Raw genomic sequence first — 15,236 nt, 5'->3', positions numbered from 1 at the left:
AAATTATTTTATTGGACTGGTAAAGTTTTAATTTGATTTGGAAACAAACAGATTTCTTAATTGTCTATTGAATGAATTACAGCATATCAAGGGTCATTTTACTGACTGAACTTATCTGGTTCATTTGATGGGATGAGTTCATACTAAAACTTCCCACATATGAAGATGTTATAGCCTCTTATTCCAGTAATTCAGGATTATTTACAGAAAAATAGAATGATTAAACCAATAGATATATATAAAAATATCACTTCTGAACCATTTCCAATAAATTCTGACAAATTAGGAGGTTTCTGAGTTGTTTTTCAATCTGGAAATATCAACCTCATAACTTTACTGAATCATTTTGTCCTGTCTTGATGATTAGGCTTTTGTGGCCTGTATTTCCTTCTTCAAAATGTAAACTGAGGCTGATCACAGGCCATGATTCAGAACTTTTTGAGTTACAGATGACACAAAGATTGAGACAGACCACACTGAGCAGCTACTAGACCTAATTTTCCTTTTGTCATACAGATAAAAACCCCAGAGAATTTAGCTAATTCAGCAGAATTTAACATTATAGCCAAATATCTCACTTTAATTTCTGTATTGCCAGCATGAATATTGAGTTTTCTCAGCAATTTTAAGTTAACCCACTTTTTACTAATATCAATTTGATGCAGTTTATTTCCAGAATTGTATAAGATAGTTTTTACAAAAAACATATGCTTCATCCAATCACAAATCATAGCAACCCTACCAAGCCGTTTTAACAGATGGGCTTTACTGGGACAATCTACAGTCAGTACACAAGACTTACTTGAGCCTTCCATCTGCATGGGCTGCACCTCCTGGAATGATCTTAGTAATAAAAATACTGGGATCATCTCCAACATGGGGGTTATCAACTCCTCCAGCAATACTAAAACCAAGACCTGTGTTCCCCTGTAAATAAATGACAATAAATAAGTCATAGATTAGACTTCTACTGATACTGTTACCCCAAAACTAAAATCAGAAAAAATAAAATCAAAACGTTTATTGGTAAATATTTGTATTTGCAGAATGACACTCATACATTAATATAAGGTCATAAATTAGAATTTGTCTATTTCATTTGATAACTGATTGGCACTTTCTTAATGTTTTCACTATGTGAAAATAGAGTATAGTTGCCATTGAATTTATGCTCTATTAGTACATATCTCAAATCCATCCAAAATATATAAAAAATTTTTAATGCAACAAGAAGTAGAAAATTGGTAATTACAAAATGTGTTTAATCATCACTACCACTCTTTAAGTGGATGATACTGTCTCAAATCCAGACAGTCACACCAACAAAATGGATCTAAATAACAAAGAATCCAATTTAGTATACATTGATAACTGAAGATTTTTCATAACTGCATTATAAAAATGTCACTAAGAAAAGCAGGTCACAGTCTTTGAAACCGACTACCATCCTAACAGCCATGGTTGGTGGGCTTGCAATCCAATCATTACTATATAAGTTCATTAAATTTTTTTAGCTTCAGCTTGTTGTCAGAAATTTATACGGCAAAGACTGGCAGGATTGGTTTATATTTGACTTAAGTCATGTTATTAAAATACTAGAACAGGTATGCAACAAATCATAGCTATAATACTACAGCTGACCTTTGCCCTGTTGAACTTTAAACTTACCCTTTCCAGAGGGATCTCTTCATACTCCCAATCTCCCTCACCATTCATCTGTAAAAAACAAAAACATCAACTTAACAACAACGAAAAAGTAACGACAAATGACATACATTGTAAATATCTACACATCCTGTTTTCTTCATAACACTTAGGGATGTGTTACTTCACAATATATCTAATCAGTTGTAGAACTGTGTATTCCAACAACATGCTGTACATCAGTGTTTTGTGGTTGAGGTTTTTTTTGGGCATAGTACAATGGAACCTGTCTACAATGAACTCCAATCAGTTTAGTGGTTTACACAGGTGTTCAGTTTATCCAGCTTCAAAGCACATTTAAATTAATATAAAGGGACTTTAAAATGTGTCTGGTTTAGACAGGTTTTATTATTATTTGGAGTTCAAGTTAGACAGTTTTAACTGTATATTACACATCTTCAAAACAAAAATAAATTAACACAATAAAAACACAAAGTTTTAAACTATATTGATTTAGTTACAAAGTACATGTACATGTATCTACAATTCAGATATTTATGTTTTACAACTAATGGTGCTAAAACTCATCACAATAGTTGTGAAGATCTATATTGGCAAGAAAATATTGACACAAAATAGACGCCAAGCATGATGGTATTATTTTTTGTTTCTCAGAATAAGAAAAAAATTAAGCACTATGGTATGATGTATGACATATGACAATATGTTTCTTTGGACCTCAGGATAAAAAAATATTGACATAATACAGATTCTACCTACTATGGTATGATGTATGACATATGAAAATATGTTTCTCTGAATCTGAGGATCAGAAAATATTGACATAATACAGATTCTACCTACTATGGTATGATGTATGACAATTTGCTTCTTAGAATCAATCAAATCTATCACCATTAGGGGGACTAAATGTAAGCTATGGACACCCAAAAATCAATTGTTTATATGGTAACCTTTATTAGCATCTACCAGTTGTCTGGAAATAAACTGTTAAGTCCACAGAAACACAACATATCTTTTTAAACATTTGTTTAGTATTTTTTAAATCTTGGAGGGCTAAGCTTAAGTCTAAGGAACATTTGGCAGTCACTGTAACCTACAAAATGATGTAGGCCATAAAAATGGTAACAAAAGCTTAAAAACATATTTTATGAAAACCATTTTTGTGAACTGTAAAGTTACTAAGCCAAGATCACTAGAGGATACCCCTGCTCCCCTCCCAAAAAACAATATTACCAAAATATTAAAAACAGATGACTAATGGGAATTGATGTGGTTCTAGTCCAATACTAAATCCAAGGATATGGTATACAGATACAAAGCTTTTGTCAAAATATCAAGTGGCTTTGATATGTAGTAATGGAGAAAACTGTTACGAAAATTTAGAATTTAAACCATATTTTCAAAATATGATTAGTGTAAAATGATTATCTATTTTTTATCAAATTACAAGAGGTCATTTGCCATTTACTAAATTTTACCTTTCAAGACCCCATCAAAATCAGAAAGTTTTACATAGAATTTAATTACATTAGAAAATGACATATTCAAAATATTATATCTTTAATACTAGAAAAAATATCTGTAAAATGTCTATAGGTATGTGAGGTAAATATAGAGATAAATGGAGCATGGACATTATACTGACAAACAAGGCTTAGAACTGGAAGAAAATACAAAGCTGTGCTGAGTATGTTACTGCCTGTACACTTCAGTGAAAAACAGTTAAAAACAAGAAGCCCTGTTTATGACAGGAGCCCCCGCCACATTTGTTAGTATTGATTTTTTTAAAGTAAATCAAATGTGTCTGTAAGACACTAATGATGCCCCCGCTTGCTAGATTTACCAAATAAGAAACATGTTTATTTTTGTATGAAGACATGGTTTGCAGATTCAGAAATCCTTCCAAGACTTGTGATACTCATGGTCTGTTGATTCAGCTCAATCCTTCCAAGACTTGCAATGACAAACTGTTCCAGTACCGTAATCCAGTACCGTAACTAAAAAATTTGGGGATCAATATGGGGATAAGAAATTCCTAAATATATGCATATCTACATATTGTATCCTGGCCACATAGCGTTATGAAATTCTGTTAGGTAGTGTCAGACTAGTTGTGATATGAAAGAGAGGACCGATGGATGGACTGACGGACACATAAGTTGACAAACAGGAAGTTGATGTCACTTAAGTGTGAAATTAATTTACATGATATGGCATGTCTATATGAAGCTTCTGTCAAAATAACAAATGGCTGCCATAAAAAGTTCGAGAAAAAAAAAAAACTGTTACAAAAACATTTTGGAAGACAAATGGATAGACAGATTATGATGATCACTTTCAAAATTAGAGGTATATTAACACAGGCTTTGAAACTATATTGGGTCAAATAAAAACTGTTTCTTAAATATATTTAAATCATCCTTTAAACAGAAATACATGTATTCTACTATCTAAAATTGGGTTCAATGTCCAATAACAAGATAATCTTAGAGATCCAAAAAATAAGGAAACTATTTTCATGTTCCAAAAATATGATGTTGCCAAAAATCTGTAACTGAAGCTATTTAAGAACAGAAATTGATATACTCTAAAATAAAATACAGAGATAAACACTTTCAAAAATCAGAAATTTGTGTTTACAAACATTAGATATTGATGCTTTCAATGATCAATAAAAAGTAACACAAAAACTCCATTATATGATGCTATACTGGTAAGTATCGATCTCTTCTGTAGACTTGCGCTTTATGACATAACCAGCTGGAAAATCTTGTTATTTTTACCTTCTCACACTTTTTATGATTCCAAAAATAAATCTGTAAGAGTTTCTCTACCATGAAGTTGGTATTTACCTCCAGTTGATATTTGTTTTAGTTTCTATTCAGTACATATTGATCATTTCCTCCAGTTTGACCAAACAGAAAATTAATTTATACATTTCAATTCAAGAACATAGTAACTACTTCAAATAGCTGAAATCACAGAGTACAAGCAGTACACTTGCAATAGATCTAGAAAAAGGGTCTTAATACAGGTATACCTAACATACATGTATGCACATGTACAACTCCATACTCAGAATCCAACACCTATTTAAACTTTTGGACTTTTAATTAATCCTACAGCAAGTAATATAGTGAACTTGAAGGACAGAGTTTGTCCTGCATAGATTAAATGACCTGATGAAACAAGGAAACTTTCTGTCAGATACAGATTTAAATACATGTAATTTGCTATAGGACTATAATGTACATATACACTTGTGTATTAATGTAGCAAAGGCTTATAACATTAGTCCTTTCTGTGATCTGAGAAAACCATACATTCATTTATAACTGAATTCAACAAAATCAATCAAAATCAACAACATTAACTTGTGCTAAGTACCAATTTCAAGCAACAATCAAATTACAAACTAAGACTGGTGTTGTGGTCTGTTAGGGTTTCTGAATAAAAAATAAAAGTGAATTTGGTGGGTTTTTGATATGCGTGAATCACCTCCTGCCTGATCTTTTACAAAGACTGCTATTTTAACATTCAGATTTCTTCATAAACATATTTATTGTTACCAAATAACATGTGTTTTAAAACCAGCCAACATTACACACAAATATTTCACCAATGTATACAAAAACATGGGAGTAAATCAGTTCAATGTGGTGATGGATGTGTTTATTATTATCTCTAACTGATCAAAACTGGGAAACTTCTTCACAATGATAATACAGATAAACTCAGATTATTTGATAGCAAAGACATGATCGTGTGTGTGTGTGTGTGTGTGTGTGTGTGTGTGTGCACAGTAAGCCAGAAGTCAATACTGCTGGCCTTTATACAGATGTTAAATTTGATTTAAATGCTGTGAAAAAACTTTTTACCAAAACTCAATATTATGTACAAATGGATATTTGTGAGATCATGTGAATTCTAATTTGTCACACACTTAAGATGTAAAGAAGCAGGACAACTCAGAACAAAGCTTCCAAGTCTTATAGACAATCTGTTTGATATCTGTCCCTTCAAGACATTTTGTCTTGGTCAATCATAACTTCTATTAAGACAGAGGTGGGACATGCTCATATGAATATAAAAGTATACTTGACTTTAATATAGGGGTGGGAAATGACTGTAGGAGTGGACCAGAACATATGAATGTTTCAGACAGGTGTGGAAAATGATTGTACAAGTGTACCTGTACATATTGTTATTAAATAGGGTTAAAGTCAGTAGGTTTGTAAAGAAGATATTTCTCAAGTGTCACTCAGGTTCCTTTTTCTTGTTTGTTCATGTTCGTCTGAGTGAACTCATGTGCAATATGGACAATTTATACATAGTTGATTGTACATGTATTATTGTATTGAGTTTATTATGGGAATGTTCTTGTAAGTGTCAAGACAGATTTCGTTCTCATTGTTGCATCATTGTGTCCAGTCAGTCCCAGGCTGTTGACAAGTCCCCAGCTTTCTATTGTCTATTTATTCATTTATTTCACTTGTCATTAAAATTCATATATTCTGCTAAGTGATATGATTATTACGGACTTATTTCCCCAAACTATAAGCTAAAGTAAGTCCTGTTTTCCTTCTTTCCCATCCCATTACTATATGTTTCCCCTCAATGTCAACCATGTTTGTATTTGGCTGACTAGAAGTAATTAATTAGGAGAATATCGAATTCCATGGGAATACAAAGATTTCTAAACCAATCATATCGTTTAGAGACCCATAAGGATAAACCAATGATATTAGCTGAATCCCCACATTCCTGAAAGTGGGCCTAAAATTCCAACAAGTAGGGCTGTTATATATAAACTGTGGGACAGCATTCTCAATGCCATCCTTGTAATATTATTTCAAAGAGCAGTTGGATCTGTTGAGCTCCATTTTGACTATTGAGCACTACCAGCTGGCCAGGAGAACAACACCCTTGGTACGCATCTGTATTTTTAGTAGTAAATATTTACACTACGACCTGACCTGACATGACCTATAGAACATAGCAGTCCATATCATATTTTGGGGGGACCTTCGTTTGTACTTTAGCATTCAGTGGTAGGATTTATCATTATATATTGTATGATTTATAATATTGACTCCTGAGAGGTTAATAAATGTCATATAGAAGTTGAAATTCTGTTGAGTAGTGTGTTAAGAACAAATATATGGAAATGCCTTCAAAGGCCATGTACCAGTGAAATACCACTTAACTATACACTTGCACTTAAGATATATCTACACACATGCGGGGGTGTCACAATATGACATTTTAAGACAGGCATGGGACAAGATTCTGTAAGTGGACCAGTACATATGACTGTTAAAGACAGGCATGGTGCATGACTGTGTGTGTGTGTGTGTGTGTGCCAGTACATATGACTGTTTAAAACAGGTGTGGGATAAAATTGGTCAAGTGTACCAGTACATACGACTGTTAAAATCAGGCATGGTGCATGACTGTGTGTGTGTGTACCAGTACATATCAATATGACCATTTAAGACAGGTGTGGGATACAATTGGTCAGGTGCACCAGTACATATGACAGTTTAAGACACACATGGTGCATGATTGTGCAAGTGTACCAGTACATGACTGTTTTAGATAGGCATGGTGCATGATTATGCAAGTGTACCAGTACATATGACTGTTTAAGACAGGTGTGGGACATGATTGTGCAAGTGTTCCAGGACATACGACTGTTTAAGACAGGTGTGGGACATGATTGTACAAGTGTTCCAGGACATGTGACTGTTTAAGACAGGTGTGGGACATGATTGTGCAAGTGTTCCAGGACATATGACTGTTTAAATAGGGGTAAGACATGATTATGGGAGCATACCTGGCAGTATGTGTGAAATAAATTAAAGAACCTAGGAAATCTGGTGGTAGAAAAATATCAGCTGTAGCTCTCTTTCATCTAGCTTAAACCCCTAGGCATTATGATTACCAAAAAAATACTAATTCATGAACGCATCAGTACTAAAATTTTAACAGACAATAGAGGAATTCCAAGGGCTGGAGTAGCTAGAAAGAAGTAAGACAATAGAGGAATTCCAAGGGCTGGAGTAGCTAGAAAGAAGTAAGACAATAGAGGAATTCCAAGGGCTGGAGTAGCTAGAAACAAACAGTATAATAAATGTAACTTCTAAGCCTTTAAACCTGCAGAAATCTATCATGTGACCTTTAAAATAGACACATACTTCTATAATTCCTACTAAAAAACAAGATGAATATTCAAGATACCAAAGGATACATGTATATTTGTTTAATAAAATGTATATACATGTATGGCTCCAAAACATGTCAATAAAAATACATTGTAAATACAAAAACTAAAATCTACACAAGAAAAAGAAGGCGACATTACCCTATCAATTCTAAGTTACTTTTCCTTCCATAACAACCTCCATTCTCGTTAGACATCTACGTACATCATCATGGCAGAAAATAATCAAACAAACCCGAGAGAGAACAAACGTGAATGGCAGAAAACATAGTAACACTTGACTCAAATTACCTCAGAAGAGAAGCTCATCATTTACCAGACCAAACAAATGTCGAAAAAAGTCAAATGAAAGAGAAAATTCAATACTGTTGATTGTGGTTTTGGATACATCAAATGGAGAAAATATTGACTGAATAATAATCTGTAATATTCAGAAAATTGATGGCATGGAGGAAAACTAAGTAATCTCATCAGTGTGTAACAGTGCCCTACATAATTATCTCAAGATACATCCACAAGTGATTAATTGTACATTGGAATTTCTTGGTGTGATCACTTGTAATGATGTTACTAAGAAGTTAATACACATAGAGCATTTCACAGTGTTTGAAAACCAATCCAAGTGTTTTTGAAAGCTAGTTAGAAATACTTTTAAAATGAAATGTTCCATGAGTGTAGCTTATCAGAACTTCAGATATCAAACCTTGAAGATACATGTGCAGTTTATACTGAGTTTCTAATGCTTTTTTCTTCTTCTGGGAAATGACAAAACTTGAACTATTGTTATACATGACATATGTGTATTAATATCAGTGAGAAACCATCAAATGTTACCAATAATGTAAATTGCTACATCTACCTTCCAACACCAATGAGTGTGTTAGAACAGGTAGTTTATAGATTGCATTTACATTAGATACAATTTTCACAACTATAAAATATGTAACAACTGTAAATCAGCACTCACATAAGTATCATTCTTAAATATTGTTTGAAAATTGATGGATTTCATAAAATGTGTCTTTCCTGATAAAAATAGAAATACAGTGAAGCCTGTCTAAACCAGATACTATTTAAATCTGTTTAAATCAGTTTAAACATATTTTGAATGTTGATAACCAAAAACCTGTCCAAACAGACACTTTTGAATGTCACTTAATATCAGTTTCAAAGTATTTTGATCTTGATGAATCAAACACCTGTCTAAAATAGATACTTTTTCAAGTTTGTTTATATCAGTTTAAATGTATTTTGAACATTGATAACCAAAAACCTGTCTAAACCAGACACTTTTTGAAGTCACTTTATATCAGTTTAAATGTATTTTGAACCTAGGCAAACCAAAAATCTCTCTTAACTTATCCTGTTGTAAATTCTAACATGGGTTCAGTTTAGACAGATTTTACTGTCATAAAACAAACAATGATAACCTTGTAATTTGTGGTCAGTGTCTGCATTGTACCAGTCTTCATTTTACCTCAATATCACACAGTAAGCAGGCATAACATTACCTCTACCCTCAACAGGTAAATATATAAAAAATATCAATCTATTTTTTTCTCCCTAATAGAGAACACTTGAGTTAATGCTCTTTGAACATGGTCTGCCAGACAGGCTGGCCATTAAAATGAGGTCAGTTTTTTTTTTTTTTTTTAATAAAAAACAATGCAATACTTACATATTCTGAGTCTCCTGCATCAGATCCTTGTGGCTGAAATAGAAAAAGGAAAGTTTAAAATTTTTCGTTCAAAGAATACAAAGCTGAACACTTTATAAAAAAGGTACCTTATCATTAGTAATGACAGAAAAAAATTTCAACTAATATGTAAGTGCCTGGTGGTACAGCTACAGGTTAGACTAATTATAAATACAACAATCTATGCCTTTGATAACAAACAGTCCTGGATTGATTGAATGATTGATTGTTGGGGTTTAACGTCCGAGCAGCAATTTTTCAGCTATATTCAGACGATGAACATGAAATGGATGATAAAATGAACATGAAATGATGATGAAATGAAAAATGGGATGGGACACACGGGTAATAGGGTCGACAAATTTTGATTGCCACAAGAAAAAGGGAGGGATGGGTAGGGTCGGGCAATTTAGCCTCCTGTGGCAGAGACCTATGGTCCCTACTCAGGGAGAATACCACAGCAGGGTTCTTTCACATGCGAGGAACGTGACATCTTTCCCAACACGATGTACCACTATGGTTTGCGGTCAGGTTTCCCGTATTACAGCCTGACAACCCCAGCATGTAACACGCCAGGGGTATCCCATTCCACCAACTGGGGCACACAACCCAGTTGCTCTGTGGGCAGAGTGCCCTAGCCCCTGGCTAAGGTTCTGAGCACTATTTAGTCGCCTTTTATGACAAGCTTAGCGCTGCTACAGGCCTATTCTTTTGACATCTGGACCTGCACAGGGCAACAGTCCTGGAAGCATCTTTTAGGATCAAGTAATCATACAGATGACTCAACTGCCTGAACTGGCAATGACAGTTTATTTTGTTTTAGCTTGAATAAGCTCTATTATTTTCAGTTTCAAAAAGTAAAAGGTTTCATTAGAACCCTATAAATCATGGTGTATATGTATTGCTGAATTGTCTCGGTTTTGAAATTACGACAACAAATTGCAAGTCATAGTGTTTGCACACATGGATTGTCCACCAGTTAGTGTATAATTGCATATGACCACATCACAATAGATTGCAAGTCATGGTATTAGCACATATGGATTGTTCACAAGTTGGTATGTTATTGAATATGGTCACATGACAACAATAGATCGTAAGAGATGACATATGCTCACACCAACAATGAACATTTTTGGCTTGTTCTCAAATGAACCATGAACAAATTGCATGTCATGAAGTATGCTCACACAGACCATGGACAAAAGTGGATAACAAATGGCATGTCATGGAGACATGTAGAAGGACCATAGACAAGATAGTACACATGGATCTTGAGCAGTAACAGATTGCTATGTCTTAGCATGCAATCACAATAGACAAAACGAACTACAGTTGGTATATCATGGTATATGCTCTGGTTGACTACTGACAGAGCTAAAATTTTACCTTAAAAAGTAATTAAAGTCTACAGCAAAAATGACAAATTTCAACATCAAGTTATCTAAAAGTAGCAACTGTGAATTTAAAAAGCCTAAATTGACAGTTACCATGGTTACCAAATCATGCATGCTCTTACCTTAAAACAAAGATTTACAGAAATAGAAATAAAATTACATTTTGTAAAACATTATAAGGATGAACTTGGTTGTTCCCCATCAGTGCCAGGATTTTATACATCTTATTCATTCTAGGCATGAAATTTATCTTTATTCAACAGAATTCTACCATAAAATGGAATGGAGATCAAGATAGAAAATGTACTGTTATAAATTATTACAGAAGAACTTCTGTGGATTAATGGACTTGTAATTCAATAGTCAACATTCTATCTGAAAGCCTAATGTAGATAGCAGTATGGTATTATGACAATTAACGAGAAAGTGTGAAATGTTGTCAATATTAATCCAGCTAATAGTTATTGAAAAATATTTCAGCATGCATACAAGAATTTCAGAAATATTGAATTACTTTTCATTATGAGAACTGATATAATTTTATCTTGAAAAAATATGTTGCAGTCATACTTGCTTGCACAATTCAGACTAAAAATTCTGCTTCATATCAAAGGGTAAGTTTATGTTCAGTTATAGAAAAGTGAACTTTCATTTTATAGTAAAGAAAAAAAACAATCAAATGTATTTTAAAAAAAATTGAATTATTGCTCTCTTCCACTTTTGTCTAAATTTAATTAACGGAACTAATAAAATATGGGGAAAATCAGAAAACCCCAAGAGATGAACTTCAAAAACATGAAACTTTTGAATACTTGTTTAAATGTGTAATATATTATTTAGTATGCTGGTAGGAGAAATATCTAGAGAGACAAAATTAGCTTATTGTGTCAATATTGAGTCAATATGCTTCCAGTTGTGGATAAATTTTTGCTTAATTTCAGCTTCGTTTTGCTCCATCTATTATCTAGATGATAATTTGATGAGTGTTGGATTAAAACATGCAAGGATCAATATAAGGATGATATTTATGCAAACTGGGTCAACAAGATTAACAGCTCAACTGCTTTACTATTGTTTTACTTATGTCTTACAAAAGATTTATGATGATAAGGCCAAGAAAAAAATAGATCTGTTTAAGGTAACCTTACAAATCCTTTTTTTCTGCCTACACTAGCACATATTTTGGTATCTTTTTCATAAAATGCTGCTGAACTATCATTTTTTAGTTGAGATCTATCAAAGTCAAGAAACCATAAGTGTCTAATATAATAATTTTAAAAAATACAATAATTTTACCTACCTAACTACCCTATTTTTTCAACCACTTTGACCTTTAACAGATGTTTTGTTTAAGTATAAACTTTCATTACTGAATTTGTGAATGGAGAGAAACATTAGGCAATTTCTATTTAAGAACCTTTCCAACTGACAGGGTAACCAACTCCATAATTAGAACACAGTCACAAAATGTAGAACAAGTGAATGTTTTTTTTTCTTTTTTTTCTCCTTTATTTATCTTATTTTTATCTCCTCAGTATCAACACTTTATTTTTCAGATTTTTTTATATCCCTCAAATCAACTATTAGAAAACATACTTCATCAATGTAGTATGCTCTTTCTGGAGAGAATTCTCTAATTGTAGTATGCTCTTTCTGGAGAGAATTCTCTAATTGTAGTATGCTCTTACTGGAGAGAATTCTCTAATTGTAGTATGCTCTTACTGGAGAGAATTCTCTAATTGTAGTATGCTCTTACTGGAGAGAATTCTCTAATTGTAGTATGCTCTTTCTGGAGAGAATTCTCTAATTGTAGTATGCTCTTACTGGAGAGAATTCTCTAATTGTAGTATGCTCTTACTGGAGAGAATTCTCTAATTGTAGTATGCTCTTACTGGAGAGAATTCTCTAATTGTCTGAATATCTTTCTTCACAATCAAGTGCAAATCCAAGGAAAGGCCTGCCTGGCTTATGCCCTTCTTTAAATTGAGAAAAAAAAATTTTTTTTTAATTTTCCACTAAATCTTCTTGCCTTGCTTTGTTCTATTTTACCTTCTATCAATGCCACCCCCTAACCATAAAATCATGGATCTGCCCCTCTGCAATGTTACTGCTTACTACTTTGATTTAAATGCAACTCACACTCTCTAAAAACCAAATGACAACAATAAGAACAACAGTATGATTGTTCAGCAATCAAGCAGCCATATTCATCTAGTCTGACCTTCTATCACTGACCATTGATCTCTGGAGGATAAGAACACTTGTAAAAATCAGAAATGACTACATAATAGGTTTGACAATGGATCAGAACCAGAGATCAGCCACAATGACACTGGCTGATTGAACACTAACCAATAACAATCTGCCGACTTCTCTGGCTGTCAAATCAGATTATATAACCATTTACTTTAATCGACAGCTTTTAAACCTGGCCATTTATGGATTAGAAGTAGGGGGAAGATTTAATTATGCTGCCCAATATTGTTTCTGACACGAAGGACAGGAAGAGAGAGAATGAGTCTACTGGAAACAAAACATTGTATATTAAAAGTTATAAGATTGATGTGTGTAAGTTACTTCAAACAATAATCGAACGATGATTTTCCTACTGTAATCAAGTATTTTCTACAGCCAGAATATGCTTCTTTTGGCGCCATGTCATGAGTGACCTGCCAATCCTTAAATTAAAAGATGGTAAAAAACTGATGGTTAATTTAATTACGTAAGATACCAGTTCCACAGGACTGTACAACCAACATACTAAATATGGACCCATTCACATGATAAGACTCACAGGTTTAAGGTAACTCAAATTTACAAAAATATGGATAGCAAAATGACTCTTAATGTCTCTTTAAAGTATGACAGCATCAAAGTCTCATGAAAGTACATGTACCTATATTTCAATTAAACTTTCTAAAAGTCTCTCTGTCCTAATATTTTTACAAAATGAATGTATATCTACACTGCTTAAGATCCTCTATCCATTAGCTATACTCTCAACACTGCAGAGGGATAGTGAATAAAAAGTTTGGAAATAATGATATTAATTTAAAGAATACACATACTACTGAGAGACAGACTTGTAGCAAATCTACCATTGTCTCGTGGCTCTATCATTCTGATCACTAGACTTTAGGATTTCCCACTGCTGTCAAACTTACTGATTAATTAAATACAAAGTTTGACAAAGCTATTTTCAATCATTTATAATTAAGTTTTCTGCAGGAATTAAATTCAGTCTGTCACTAAATGCATTCCTTTAATTTTCCAATGCTTTTGAAGTTTTACTTGCACTGAAAAATTTCTAAGGATGTTTAGCAAAGTGATGTGTTGGTTAAATGAGTTCTAGACACATGAGATATTTCCAAATCAAATATATGTGAACTACATGTTATATTGTCACCAAATCATATATGAAGTAATGAATATCTAAGGCATTCTATTCTGCTTGTATGGATACAATTAATTTTTGAACAAATTAATTTGATATTGAGCAATTTCTATTATTGATCCATAACTCCTGAACTAGTACAATATACATATTCATTCCATTTTTTTTACTTAGCCATTTAATTCTAAAACAACTGTTTCACATAGAAAAAGTCTAACTATACAATGAAACCTATCTGTTAGCCCTCCAACATTAGAGGGGATTCCCACAAAATAAATGAAAAAATTATAATCTCCCACATAAAATGTAAAATTTGTGGAAGGTTTTTGGTTAAAATTACAATAACTGTTAAAACACCAAATAATTGAATTTTTACATTGAACATTTGCTTTTAGGTAAAAATAGTGTCAATGGGGGAGAACCTCCCAGATGAACTGTGTCAAAAGTTGACAGGTATGGTGAAACATGTCTAAGCCGAACCCTGAAAAATCCATAAAAAAAAAAAAAAAACCCTGTCTAAACACTTTTTAAAGTCCCTTAACATAAATTCAAATGTACTTTGAAACTTGGCAAATCAAACAAATTGGTTTAAACAGGTATCACTTGACCGTAATTCTACTAATTGTAAAAAGTTTTTTCTTATGATTTTGGTGTAGTACACTGTACACTTTTCCTAACACTGCCACTCTATCCTTACACTGTACCAGCATCCTGTTCATGATGAACTTGGTAAGACTAAAGGTTAGAAATACTACAATAAAAGGAAAGATTAGACAAGGAAACTTGATACCTCAGTGAAACTCAAAATACCAAAACTAGTATCTCTACCATTTAATTTGTATCCTACATTATAAAGCA

The 15,236-nt window shown here is 32.9% G+C and overlaps 1 protein-coding gene across 4 annotated transcripts in view; it reads right to left on the bottom strand.

Annotated features, from left to right (window-relative positions):
* LOC148626368 (disks large homolog 1-like) overlaps nt 1-15,236 on the bottom strand; it is an 83,188-nt gene that overhangs the window by 50,601 nt on the left and 17,351 nt on the right. For 3 of the 4 annotated variants that reach the window (XM_088570290.1, XM_088570291.1, XM_088570292.1), the window contains exons 5-7: nt 9,570-9,602; nt 1,669-1,716; nt 803-927 (exon numbers count right to left, since the gene is read on the bottom strand). In XM_088570290.1, coding sequence (XP_088426416.1) covers nt 803-927; nt 1,669-1,716; nt 9,570-9,602 — 206 coding nt within the window. Of the gene's footprint in view, nt 1-802; nt 928-1,668; nt 1,717-8,032; nt 8,154-9,569; nt 9,603-15,236 lie in introns of those variants that run through there. The other variant, XM_088570294.1, reaches the window with a different exon arrangement.

This window comes from Perna viridis, chromosome 2 (assembly GCF_037379345.1).
Source record: "Perna viridis isolate PV_CMFRI_1.1 ecotype Kerala chromosome 2, ASM3737934v1, whole genome shotgun sequence".
Taxonomy (NCBI): domain Eukaryota; kingdom Metazoa; phylum Mollusca; class Bivalvia; order Mytilida; family Mytilidae; genus Perna; species Perna viridis.
The sequence above is the reverse complement of the archived record's forward strand: the minus strand, read 5'-3'. Positions and strand labels throughout refer to the sequence as shown.